At 39.2% G+C, this 13,413-nt stretch overlaps 3 protein-coding genes and 1 long non-coding RNA gene across 9 annotated transcripts in view; 2 read left to right on the top strand and 2 right to left on the bottom strand.

The window, feature by feature from the left end:
* LOC107265542 (RNA-binding protein MEX3B) overlaps window positions 1-3,715 on the bottom strand; it is a 28,555-nt gene extending 24,840 nt beyond the window's left edge. The window contains exons 1-2 of the mRNA XM_015735121.2: window positions 2,764-3,715; window positions 2,343-2,671 (exon numbers count right to left, since the gene is read on the bottom strand). Of these exons, the coding sequence (XP_015590607.1) occupies window positions 2,343-2,655 (313 nt within the window). The 5' untranslated portion in view covers window positions 2,656-2,671; window positions 2,764-3,715. The remainder of the gene's footprint in view (window positions 1-2,342; window positions 2,672-2,763) is intronic.
* Window positions 3,716-5,294: 1,579 nt separating this feature from the next.
* Window positions 5,295-10,777, top strand: LOC112494032. 5 transcript variants are annotated; one of them, XR_003059103.1, is made up of 3 exons: window positions 5,295-5,409; window positions 5,540-6,664; window positions 7,037-7,923. It is a non-coding gene; the product is annotated as an uncharacterized LOC112494032 (long non-coding RNA). The 5 variants fall into 5 exon arrangements; XR_003059106.1 differs by lacking the exon at window positions 5,295-5,409 and having other exon boundaries at window positions 5,719-6,039; window positions 6,110-6,664; XR_003059107.1 differs by lacking the exon at window positions 5,295-5,409 and having other exon boundaries at window positions 5,729-6,233; window positions 6,356-6,664.
* Window positions 9,086-11,291, bottom strand: LOC107265545 (methyl-CpG-binding domain protein 2). Of its 2 annotated transcripts, XM_015735127.2 has the most exons (5): window positions 11,029-11,278; window positions 10,795-10,936; window positions 10,096-10,149; window positions 9,491-9,736; window positions 9,086-9,408 (listed from the first exon to the last, which is right to left on the bottom strand). In XM_015735127.2, the coding sequence occupies exons 1-5, from the start codon at window positions 11,157-11,159 to the stop codon at window positions 9,310-9,312; spliced, it is 672 nt and encodes a 223-aa protein (XP_015590613.1). In that variant the 5' UTR covers window positions 11,160-11,278; the 3' UTR covers window positions 9,086-9,309. The 2 variants fall into 2 exon arrangements, with proteins under 2 accessions (XP_015590613.1, XP_024938569.1); XM_025082801.1 differs by lacking the exon at window positions 10,096-10,149 and having other exon boundaries at window positions 11,029-11,291.
* Window positions 11,292-12,884: 1,593 nt separating this feature from the next.
* The window catches only part of LOC107265544 (protein henna), an 8,171-nt gene continuing 7,642 nt past the window's right edge, over window positions 12,885-13,413 (top strand). Inside the window, exon 1 of the mRNA XM_015735124.2 lies at window positions 12,885-13,075. Within this exon, the coding sequence (XP_015590610.1) occupies window positions 12,998-13,075 (78 nt within the window). The 5' untranslated portion in view covers window positions 12,885-12,997. The remainder of the gene's footprint in view (window positions 13,076-13,413) is intronic.

Here is a 13,413-nt window from a genome sequence, read left to right on the forward strand (position 1 = left end):
TCTCTCTCTCTCTCTCTCTCTCTCTCTCTCTCTCTCTCTCTCTCTCTCTCTCTCTCTCCCCCTCTCTCCCTCTCTTCTAACCTCTCACCATTTCTTGACACTTACGCCACTATCTGTCCTTCGCTCCTGTCTCTCGAATCTCTCTAATCCCACTAGACGCTGCCCGACGCTCCTACCGGCTGCGTCAGTCAATCGCAGAGTAACATTACGAATCGAATAAACTAAGCCTGACATTATTATTATTGCAGAGCGCGATATATGACAGAGTAACGTAACAGTAATCCATCCTAATTCCTTCCGAATCAGTATGCCGTGCGCAGCCGGGGACACGAGAGTCCTGCGAGCGTTTCCATGTAACCTGCAGCATATATCGTATTTCGAGCCAGCCCAAAATTACAAACGGCGGCGTAGCCTTAAGGCTACAACCCAATGAACGACACGTGGTGTCCTGGACCTACTATAACGATCGCGTGTAATATTTATTTTAAATTATTATTTATAATTACATCCCTAAGAAAAATATCAGCGGAACGACGTTGCTTTTATAATTATATAAATATATTTCCATTAGATTCCGCGTGCCTCGTTATCTCTGTCGCTGATTAATCAGAATCTAATCTGTCACTGTTAACGTGTACGACTCTGTGTTTACGTCTGTCAATCGAATCGAATAATAATCGAAGCCATCGGCTGTCACCGTACCTGGATATCGTGCACGAGCCTAACTTCAAGAAGCCAGGATACCCACTCAGCCTTGTGCCAATATTAACGTGCGTTCGCATGAGTCCAGGAACGTGTCGACGAGCGTTCAAAATGAAAAAGTTAGAGATAAAAGACGTTAGAGAACGTATACGTCATCTAAGGACACTCTTCCTTTTGCAATAAAGAATTTTACTTGTTTACTGCGTGTCCATGTTAAATCGATATGCTTTTACGAACTTTGCTCGTATACCTGTTCAATGTAAACGAGACTTGAAGGAGGGCTCCCCCGTGAATTATGCTAAAATTTCACAGCGGCTACTGCAAGCTACACTTATTCATGTGCAAATTACATTCCCGTGCAGACGGTATGGATTTTATCAGATATCGTAAGAATTCTTGTGAACGGAGCCAAATGGGATGAAGCTATGAAGAGATGGAATCTTCTGGAACAGAACAGTGGCGGCAGCTTCTGGTACGTGGGTATGTATATATATACCGCATATGTCCTACCGTGCATGGAAATAAAGATTGGTGCAACCATCAAGAGCATCTCTATGAGAACGTCAGACTTTTTATTTTCTCCATCGAGGGTCAAGACCTTCGAAAGCCAGACCAGGAGGAGTGACGCTTCGATATTGCGTCATAGGCTGTCGGGCGCCATTGCCACGGGAGAGACGGGACGAAGGAAGAAAAATAAAAGTGAGAAATAACGAAAAAAAGATAAGGGGACCTGTGGGGGGTGGCATTACGGAGGTAAACTTCCGGTGTCTACCTCGTATGGTCCTGGGCTGATAAGGGAGATTATTACTTTTGGGTTCTCTGCGTAGTCGCCTTGACGTTTGAGTTCGAGCGACTCGTCGCTTTCATTGTTTGCGTGTAATATTTTCTTTAATAAGAGACAGGAACGAGTTTCACGTAATTATAGGTCGAAGCTAAATATTTCGTTGGCGAGAATCAAAACCAAATCAATACCTTGCTGTATTTAAGTATTCATGTGAATGGGACGCGTTCGCAGCGGACGATGATCGTTCATGATTTTTCGCGTAAATCGCACGAGCGACGCGCGCCTCGTGTCAAGGTTAGGAAAGTCGTCGAGCGACGCACGTATCGAAAACAATGCTGATTTAACTTGAGCGACGGAAAAAAATGGATACGCATTTATAAAGGGGGGTCAAGTTGCAGCGAGCTTTGGATAATCTAGCGTATCGTTAAATCCAAACGTAAAAGTGCACTGGACGAGGGGAAACGTGAAAGATGTCGTTGATCTTCCGTATGAAATATATAATTAAAAGTCAAAGTAAAAACTAAACGAGAAACCTAAGCGTCAAATTATTAAGCAGTTACCTTGACACGCGTATTACACATTCACAGGACAAAGAATCCGAGTTATGTCAAATGACACGACGGTCAACAACCGGAATCAAAATGGCTTTAAAAAGGGTCACGGGTACGACTATGATTAACGTAGTCTGCCCCATAGGCGTAACTTCGTAAGAAATAATTGGAAAAATTGACGAAAGATATACGATAAAATTAATACGGAATGCAGGATGAGATTTTACTTGTAATATTTATATATTTTAAGATTAGATTACGTCAGCCCGTCACTTGTATTTGAGTATAGTAGTCAGCAATCTTACCTTGTCGGCCAACGATCTCAGCCACGTGCTCGCTGCTCGGCACTGGAACGCACTCGGTCATGTTTTGGCTCTTCTTAGATCTTGCTTCCTCGAAGACGCTGGCCGGGGTGGCTTGAAGTGGATCAGAATCATTTGACGATCCAGTTCCTGTGCCAGTTCCTGCTGAAGGACATCCTCCGCTGCCTTCAAATCCGATCATAGACAACTCAAAGGCCAACTGCAGGGCGCGTTGTTCCTCGAGAGAACCGGCACCACCGCCTGCTGCACCACGATCCATTTCGCTGAATAAACTCGACGGCATACTCGTCGGCATCCTGGTCTATTAGCGTCTGAGGATGGAACAGACAGTATTCACTTTCAGAATTTAATCGATAAATTTCAATCGTTAATTTATCTTTTGTTTTAATTAAGCTCTACTGACTTTTCTATCTTCCGCTCTTTAGTCTTCTTGCACTGTTGTATACACTTTATTAATTACGCGTCTTCCTTTGTTCCTCTCTCTCTTTCCCCACACTTGTACCTGATTCTTATTCACGCGAGAGACGTGCCACGAGGATCAGACGTTCTCTTGCGTCGTCAGAGACAAACAGTTTGCGATTTCGACGACGATGAAAATCACGACGTATAAGACGTAGAACGTAGCCGACGTTTGACACCCGCTCCTTTCCGCACCAACAATTTTGGTTAAACGTTCCTTTGTTTTTCTTGTGTACCGCGAGTTTCCTTACGAACGCAGGCAAAGTATACAAAGGTTATACACACTGTAGAAAAATAAATTATAAACGTTCCTCGTGTTTCTTCCCTTTCGAATATTCGAATTTTCGTCACGTCACGCGATTACGATTATACATATACATATATACAGCGATATATATACATATATATGTATCTACGTATTTTCTGTGTATCACGAACTAACGTCCGTAATATAATATTTATTCCGTCAGCAGGTAAAATCCTCAGCAGATACCCTTCTTCTATCTCGACTTTTGTCACAGGACTCCCTTCCGTTATCTCCTTATCTCCAATTTTCTCTCCCGTCCTGACTTTACTCTCCTTATTCTCCGTTTGAAAATCGCGGCTGTCTATTCTCTATCTCTCTCTCTCTCACACAATTTTTTCTCGAACGACGTTAAACGTTATAAAACGCGTTTCTCGTTGATGTCCTTCACCGGTATTCTCTTGTACATCGATCAGTTATTACTCGTACTCGGTTAGTATTATTATAGCAAAGGGCGAGAATGGTGATGGTGATCACGTTGGCGTCACCGACCGACTGAAGTCCGAGCGTCGCGGCGGCTAACAGGCAAAGCTCAAGGCAGGCGCGTACGACTACCTACTCGAATATGCCACTGCGACTGACTGCGACGAACTGCGACTGCGGAGCAGGCGGCACTGCCGCCATGTGCCAGACGCCGGGTTTACGGTGCTCCTATTGGTCGGGATGGTCACGTGGTACCCGGACCACCCCTCCCCACCATCATACCAGCTACCCAGCGAGCCACGTACCTTCTTTCGCATTCACGGCGCCCTCTTCTGTGCTCGCCTGGCTCGTCAACCCCCGGGATACATTTTTTTCTTTTTTTTTTTTCATTGAAAATTCTCTTACTTTTCGTTTACGCTCATCCTTCTTTTCAACCCCCTAATCAGTGCCGATATACTACTCGGTTAGGTAGATTCTTTCTCCCTCTCTTTCTCGACTCCTCACTCGCAGCAATAATTTCTTTGTTCTCCTTCCCCTTTTTTTCTCGTACCCAGTGCATCTTGCAAACCGGAGAAAAATTCTTATGAAATATCGTGGGGCTTGTGTGTGGTCGATGCCGGTTATGTTTTTTTTTCTTTATCATGGTGGGGATGAGAATGTTTTATCTTGTTACTGATAACTATATGATTTTTGTGGGATAAGTATTATGTCTTTGATATCTTTTTAGAAATCTTGGAATTAAGTGTTGCTGGATATAGAAATGAAGGATCCGATCGTCTCTTGTTATTTTCTTTGATTTATTAAACTGGAAGAGTGAGATGAAGATGAACCGGTGGTTGCCAAAAGGAAAAACTGATTTCCTGCTTTTGGAGGGTCTTTCAGGATATTTTGTGGGACCCAGGAATATTTCTCCTTATGGAGGGTCGTCGATTGTTTTTTTTTTACATAGTTCTTTGAATTCTAATATTTTCAAGGCCATCGTTAAGCATAATTGGATCGGTGAACGGTTCTTTAAATAACAGGCGACTACGAGCGTCAAACTACAAAAGACGTACTGAGAAGTTTGATAGGAGCCTTATGAGCAGAGCTTTATGGTGATTCTTCAGTGGACAATCAGTCATTGAACGTGGCAGAGATAAGAATACAGAAATGAACCAGCAATAAGGTCCAGAAGGAATGAGAAGCGTATCGTAGCATCTCCATGACACCGTCCACTGATTTTACCCGTATTCATATTTATTACCCAAGGAATTCATACCTGACACAAGATCGTCACCACGATGACGTTTCAAGTAAAACCTCCAACCAGCGTGATCATGAAATCCAATCTCGACATAGGATTTACGGTGGTTAGTTATGGCCAACACTGACTATAATCAGTTAAAAAAATAAATTCATCTCGTTCAATGATTAAATCCTTGAACATATAAATCTAATGGAATCTATCTACACTATCTATTTATTTTCCACCTTTACTACGATTAGTACTTTCGTTAGGAGTGAAAAGAAATTCCATCTAAAAAACATTCTAGACGTCTACGGACCTTGAACTGAAATCGAGGCTCTTATATTGTCTCAGCAGGGTCCATTGGCTTACTATCGTAAAGCCTCTTGCCATTGTATTGGCCGAAAAAAGTTAACGGGAAAGATAAATTAAATAGCAACGTCTAAAAGAGAAAAAAAAATGAAGAAGTAAATTCAATTTTAAAAATAAAATAGCATCTGTACTTACAGCCCTTGAACTCTCACAACGGATCCCTAAAGTTGAGAACCTCGGACCAGTCCTTTAACCTTTAAATCCTGAGATTCGCACATGGGAATATTAAACGCGGGTGCATCGACTGCACTCGGGATAAATTTGAGGTTAGTCATACTGCCATAATGTCAGTACGGGGTAATCGGTTTACCTATGTAATATTATATATAGTGGTAAATAACCCTTCGCGTTATCTGTTGGCTCGTCGATAAGTCATAGGGTTCGTTCGCACCGCAGGTGATAGGAACCAGTTACGTTTTCGTGAGTAACCATGAGCGAGTGAGGCCGCAAATGAACGAATGAAACAAGCAGCGAACAGAGGAACGCAGAGCGACGCCTCTCATCGCTTCAAAGCAACGACCCGAACGTTCAAGGCTGTCTCGAACAGGCGTCGGTCGCTTCATGGGCACCTGCCCCGACTAGTCGCCACGAAACTTTCAATCGCGATATCGCGCGCTCATCCGAACGTCTCTTGGGCGATGGGAGGATGAAGTAAGAACAAAAAGAAAATAACGAAAGAGGCAAAATTCGCTCAAGATTTTTGAACGTTGCACACCGCCAACCGGCTGTCACGATATTGGCGCATGCGCTGTTGCTCGATAGAGTCCGATACGTGCGAGCTTCAGAATTTTGAAGGTGGCGGCGCCACTGTACGTATCCACCTTTGAATAGTTTACTGCAGTGTCCTAAGCAAAAAATATTTAAATTTTCGACCCAAGAAACAAATTTAATACCAAGTAAAGCACAAATTCACAATATGTATAAAAAAATATAAGTAAATTCTATACACGAGAAATATTTCTACAGTGAATTCACGGTGAACAGCCTCGCGAAGACGGTTGCCCCGAAAGGCGTCCCGACGAACAAATAAAACTGTTTAATACATAAATTGTAACCAGTACAAAAGGATAGATAGTGATATCATAAAAAGGTGAAAAAATAATTATCCTAAAGGATCGACGAGATCGACCTGACTCGACATAACCTCAATTATTATATGTTGATAAAACGACAATTTCACTTCAGACATTAACCAAGTCCGTCTCGTTCTAGCAGCTATTTTTCTACCGGTCAACCGGTTGTAATCATTGTCGTCGCTTTGCAAAAGTTCCTTCAGACCTGAGGGTCTCGTACCCTGGACCCAATATATTCCTGAGACAGTCCCACTTGGAGACATATACGCAACACGCACGTAAGATTTTTTTTTCGAATTCGATCAGCGCCGCCAATCTAACAGCTATTCCAGGTCCCAGCACCAAGTCTCTAGTGAAACGTACTCCCAGAGGAACAGATGAACACGAAGAGGCAGTCAGGCAAGGAGTCAAACGAGAGTCTGTCTGAGTTGGCGGTAACTTTCTGGAGGTAGAAAAGAATGAAAGAACCGCATTGCTAGCCTCTGACTCGACGTAGCTGTTGTTACGCGTTGCCATGCATTAGTCGATGCAGTTATTACGTTGGATTATTGATTGATACAAAAGCATCAGATAATCGACATCGTACCGTATCCGACTGATTCTAGAAATATTAAAATATTTCTCGAACAACAAATCAATAAACATAAGTCAATCTCAATATTTAAAAAAATTAACATCCACAAGAGTGGCATCATATTAAATTAAATCGTTCAAAATTTACGCTTTGACGTAAAAGACAAAACTATAAATATCCATTTTTACAATTACCATTCCCTATCTGACAATGCAATTTTATATTAATAAAACAAACGCTTTTTAGCATCAACGCAGATAAACGGACCAAGATAAAGAGCATCGATTCTCAGGGACAAATCGATCGCAGTCAGACCCAATTTTCGCCAAAGAAATGGTTGCCTTGCAAGGAGACTCCTGGATGACTACATATGAAATCAAAAGCGTTCTCATAATGAAAAAGATTTCGGCTATAACGTCTACGACCCAACCGGTGCTTAAAGGGAGGCTGCACCGAGTTCTTTTGAACTTCTCGTCAATAGGTTTGAGCTGATTTATTTTTTGCTATATATATATAGTAAAATATATTCCCTTCTTCCTGTGCAACCGAATCGAACAATGGCGCAGGCGGAAGCCTGTCTGACGGAAGGTACCAAAGAGAGAAGAAACCTGAGGGTCAACCAGACCTGGTATAGTAGTGTTGCTAGATGTATATAGATATAGTAACGAGTGCATGTATCTTCTCTCTTTTCTCTTGGGAGAAAGTCAGTCAACAATGATTACGTGATTGGCACTCGACAATCTCGTTGATACTCAGTTACATCGGAAATCTGCAATCCGTACGTTTTACCATGGACTGTTGTCAGTAAGAGTATTGCTAGGTATATTTTCTTTTAAAAATTTTCAGTAGACGTCACGAAGTTTGACATATAATTGAAAAGTTGAATTTATAACTTCTCTTCTCTCCCTGATATGTATCTATGAGTATAATGATCGATACTGCACCTCACGTATATAGATATATATTCTATTTATACTCATAGAACGCTGTATAAATTCCATCCAGCGAACCTTCGAGAACTTACAGTTTGATCTAATGCGTATAGTAAAAATGATTATGTTCAGTAATATATGTATGGTGGTAATTAATAAATTGACAAAAACGTCGGGTAACCTACAAATGTTTTTATAAAAAAAAAAAATTTTTTAATGAAGATAATAATATTCAGACGGTATGACTTTGTATAATAAAATATAGATACTTTTAAAATTGATTCACTGAATTTTTGAGTTCTCTTAATAAAACGATTTTCAAAATGTCGATAGAGACCTCGTGTTTTTGGGGGAATTGTTCTGTATCTTTGAGAATGACAATAATAACGCCACTGAGAGAAATCGTGTGAGACGTGTTATGCGACGTTAGAAGCGTCCACGCCTTTAGGATCGTCGGTCATATGTTTGATAAATTATAATAGCGTTTAAAGTGGGACATGTGCCCAGGGCAAACGCAACGGAGAGACTTGGTTCGGATCGGATCGGTTGACAATGAGGGAGAGTTCCCTTTATGAACAGGGAAACAGCTGTTGGTTGAAGGATAAAAAAAGAGGTTACCACCTGGCGTACCTGGCTTACGCTTACCTGAGAGGCGACTACCTGGGCATTCTTTTGTGACCGGCTCTTCGTATATACTGAAGTATATACATAGCAATATATTTTCAAGAAAGTAACTGCGTGCGAAGAAGTCGTTCTTCAAATTATTTCTAATACTGAGAGAGTTGTTAAACCTGGTTTTTGCTGTTTTAGGCACTTTTGGGGCTCTTGGTAGACTGCATGTAAACGGTTCTAGTTAATTTTTGGGATTTTTTAATCTTATTTTGATTCTCTTGTTATCGTTGTTGGTATTAGGTTTGTAATTGATGTTATGTAACTTTTTTTTTAAATGACATTGTCCCTTTTGACATTTTTTGCACATTAATAAATGATTTTCGTTTTTGAATGTTTTTGTGTCGAATGCTTACTCGATTTTTTTATAGGGCTACAGTCGTGTACCGTTGGAATGAAGTCGTTAGATCTTACGTTGGCGTTTTTCAACGGGAACTAGATTTTGGTTTCGGTATTTTTGTTAGAAAAATTTTTAGAGGATTTATGACGGTGTACTTGTGTTTTAGAATTATATAATTTGCTATTGTAATTAAAGCGCGGAACTTTGGATCTTTGTACGCAGTCGTATAGGACAGTTAAGAGTGTTTTGATCGTGTAAACATTTGTCACAAATATTTGTTGTTATCAATGGCGCTGAGGATACGTCAAATATTGTGTGAAATGTTTGTTAAATATGAAACAACATAGACGGAGCTTATCACAGACAGATTTATGCAATAATTTACTTGCATTGTTTACGTAAAAATGTACTATTATAGTTATCTTTATATTTTCTTACTCAAATTTTTGTCTCTTCCTGTCTGGTTTTTTTCTTTTTTAATAGAAAACATTTATTATGAAAATTGCTGTCACATAACTTATAAGGTGCTTAAAGACTAGGAGGGTTTAAGAAGATGATTCTGTTAGGAAAAGTAATGTCTAAGCAGAAATAGCCCTTAATGCATCCTGAAGTTTTTTCCTGGCTACGGCGACGCGATCCTCCTGTCTCTTAATGTCTTCGTCCGCTATGCAAACAGCCTTGAAAAACAAAATATATCAACGCAGTAAGCATCTTCCTCCTGGCAAATCAATGTTTTTGTTGAGGAGCTGTGTATTTTACCTGAACTAAGGGTTGATCCGGATTGAGAAAGACACCGGGGTTCTTTTCAAGGGCGGTTTTCGAGCCCATCTGTCCGGTTACTGGTTGGGAAGATACATGAAGTGCTGTTGCAACGCTTTGCAATAACGTCTCTTCAGTGATGTAGGGCCCTACGGGTTTCAAGGTCTTTGGTAAATCCATGCCGTCGAACTCGTAGCCGTCTGGGTCGCAAGCCCTTAAACCTTCCAAACGTTTCTCCCAGAAAAGCTGAAAATTTGTTGAATTAAAGATTAACTAAAATTCCTGCAAGAAAAGGATCTTTGGTCTTTTCACCAAATATTTTAATTTCAAATTGCGAGTGGCAAATTAATCTAATTGTGTGAGAATGACAAGACTTAAGTTTGGCATAATGATAGAATTTTTAAAACCACCATTGCAGTTAGGATATTTTTACTATATACATACATGCACTATTATATTGTGGTATATGGATATAATATAAAGAATAGGTATAAATGTTGAACTTTTTTAGGCTAAAGGAGTGCAAGGTATATGGCAAGCAAATCTGAGGACAGTAATACAGCTATGCCGATGGCAATGATGATGATCATACCAAACAGATTTACCTGCTTAGGTTTATCTTGGGAACCGTGTTTGTTGTCACTTTTTTCAGCTCCTTCCTAAACAAATGAATGATTTGATGGTTGTAGCATGTTGGGTAATAGGGATGTGCTTTTTAATTTTTTTAAGTAATACTATTTAAGTGTATGCTCATGCAATACTTTTTTATACACATGAGAATACTGTGCAATTTCGGAAAATTCATTTTTACATTTAATTTATTCCATAATTACATAAAGCTCACAAGTATTCTTTCGATAGTTTTTCAAACTTTTTGCACAATTATTTATTATTGTATTATGGCCACGCTAGAGTAATTTGAATGTATTTACCAATTTTGTGAATAGTATACGTTAGGCTGTTAATAAACACTGATTGCAATATATCGAAGGCAAAGTAAGTGCCAATTAAATAAACTATATTCACATATAATACCACTAAGTTTAAATATATTATCAGTACATAATTATCTATGGCAAATCTTAACATAACTTGAGCGATGATATAAATCTAGTGCAAGCTACATAGTGCATTTTATAAAGAAGTGCAAAGAATAATAGATTGCAAATTTTAATATAAAGATTCCTTGAATCCTTTTAATAATTGACTATAATAAAATACAATTCTTAATGGAATATATTTACATATCAATGAATGACGATTGTACATAAAAAACTATACCGATAAGACATTTACAAACTCACCTGCTTAGGCTTTTCTTGATTTCCATGCTTGATATCCTTAACTTTGTCTTTTTGTGTCTTGTAAATAGTTACAGGTTGTTTAAAAATAGATGCAGTTTGTCTGATAGGAGGAACTAACGATGCATCATTTCTGACTCCTCGACTGAAAAGGGCAACAACGAAGATGTTGATTAACTAATCACTATGCCATTTATTGAAAGAGAACTTTATTTTAGGCACTTGTTCACATTATACCTGTAGTAATAAACGTCAACCTTTCCAGTGGATGTCAGTTGATTCTGAGTTTTCCTTAATGCCTCCTCTCTGGTCGGCCAATTTGTTGGTAAAGCCGACGGATATTTCTTCTTCTCCACAGACATATTCATCTTGATAATTTATCACAGATACAAGGAAGTGTCACCAATTAATTTAAAAATTTTAACAAGTTCAATAGGACACAACCATCAGCTATTGCCAGCTGTATTGAAACTAAGTTGTTGCTTCGTCAAGTTTCATGAGTCGCCGCCGGTGTTAACGGAGACAGCACTTTACGGTGAGAAATAATTCCATTTTATCATATGAGGAAATGTTCCGACAGATGGTAATAAAGCATTGTAAATACGTTAGCAAATAATGTGCCAGAAATGTTTATTAAGACATCTACTTATTATTAAGAAATCTACTTATCGGACTTGCAAGATCCGCTACAGAGATGAGTAAGGAGATGCCTGTTTGCCAGCCATGCCGCAGAGACGAGTAGGGAGATGCACAAAGCTACGGTTTTAGGCGATACCAAAACCATGGGATTAAATCGGAGCGGCGAGTCCGGGAGTAAGATTTTATGATCATCGTCTCCGTCGATAATGCTTATCCCATCGTAGCCGAGCTGAACATAATCACGAACGTGTAGCCTGGCTGTAGGCTCCACGTAGTTAGCCCCTCATCTATAACGGATTTGAATGACTTTTTTTGCAATCGTTTGTAGGTCGTTTGTAGGTGTTTGATATTGCATCCACGACGTTTGATAGTCCATCATTTATTTATAATATTAAAATTAATTTTCTAGGGAATTTTTCTTTATGTTAGCCCCTCATTCAAATATTTTATAAACTAATCGTGTTTTGCTCATATGCAATCGTTTGTAGGTACTTTATCTGTCATTGATGATATGAAATAATTGATTCTTTAATCGTAAATAATGAAAGAAATTTTATCTAGGGAATTCCATAAACTGCATCTAGCGCGCATGCGTGAAGCCTTCAATATGTCAAATCACATTTTACATGTACTCATCTGTATATTGTTATTAAATATTGCAATCCGAGATATCAGATATTTATTAGTGCTCTTTTCTTAGTTCTGAAATATTTACAATAACCTGAATAATTGTATAACCGTTTGTTGATTAATAGGAACGTGCATCGGATAAAATATCATAATTTTCTTTTCTCTTTCTCCTTTCAAATCTACTTTACCTGTTTTGCATCATTTGCAATATTAATCAAACGAAGACAGTTTCTACTTAACGTGTTTACCTGATTACTGGAAAATCCAGTCTGGAGTTATGGTTTCCCTAAGCACAGTGCAGCGTCTGTTACTGTCTCCAGGAAAATAACACACGTGTATCCACTTTTATTTATTTGATACAAACGTCCCATGGATGTCCGTAAGATGTTATGGATGTCCATAAGACCTTAGTTGCTATCCAATACAGTTTATCGTGCCTGTATTATAATTGCTGCTGATGAAATAACCTAATCTCTCCCTTATATGACACAATGAGAAAACTTTCTCAAGAATATATATATAAATCTCATGATTTTGCAAGTAACGCGCGACGTAGATAGCTCATTTTATCAATGACCGATGACTCCTGATTTTGTGAATAGTTGCCACGATTCGTGAAATATCAATTAGCAGCCTCCATGATGAAACGTATCATGTGAAATTATTATAACGACCGATAACATCCTGACCTTTTTAAAGTGGCCGAAGTCAGCCTTCCTCTGCGAGCACGATATCGCATTTTTATTTATTACCAGTTTATTACGTTTTTGATAGGGCGCAGCCATTAAAATAGACGACCGTAAGCGGGAACTGACCAGTTCTCATTAAACGACCGGACCACCATATCCACAGAAATTGTATTAAAAAATTAGTGTTTTCAATACTTCTCAAGTCTCAACCGAAATTTGAATAGCAACTTCGCTCTTTAAAATCCGAAATGTACGGAAAGGCAATTCCACGATCCGTCGGTAAAGAAGAGTTCGACTACAGTTCCAATGGATCTCCACCAAATCAGGTGAATATTTTTATTTACAATTAAAATATTGATAATATTATCCTGCTAAGATCGACCAGTTAATACGTTACTGAATACTGATAAGCTTAATTGATCTTAATCAAGAGACTCGGTCGAGTCTCGCGCCAAGTACAGGCAACCGGCTGTACAGGGCGCAGCGCGCCGAGACTCTTTACTCGAGTCAACTCCTTATACCTGTGTTTGGAACGAAATATCTTATAAACCGTTATATATGAGGAAAAGTTATTGATACATTCACTATAGGAATTGAAGGTTCTGAAGCGATTCCCACCAAGTTCAATACGATTAGTGTACGAGATCAGGGCGTATTGAGATGG

Source organism: Cephus cinctus, unplaced genomic scaffold (genome assembly GCF_000341935.2).
Source record: "Cephus cinctus unplaced genomic scaffold, Ccin1 Ccin1_scaffold0228, whole genome shotgun sequence".
Taxonomy (NCBI): domain Eukaryota; kingdom Metazoa; phylum Arthropoda; class Insecta; order Hymenoptera; family Cephidae; genus Cephus; species Cephus cinctus.

What these genes read in the sequence shown, in the direction of transcription:
- LOC107265545 (XM_015735127.2), bottom strand. Translation starts at nt 11,159, where the DNA reads ATGAATATGTCTGTGGAGAAGAAGAAATATCCGTCGGCTTTACCAACA. An exon ending in ATCAAGAAAAGCCTAAGCAG is followed by an intron (nt 10,150 to 10,794) that starts GTGAGTTTGTAA and finishes TCATTTGTTTAG; the next exon opens with GAAGGAGCTGAAAAAAGTGA. An exon ending in CCCAAGATAAACCTAAGCAG is followed by an intron (nt 9,737 to 10,095) that starts GTAAATCTGTTT and finishes ACAAATTTTCAG; the next exon opens with CTTTTCTGGGAGAAACGTTT.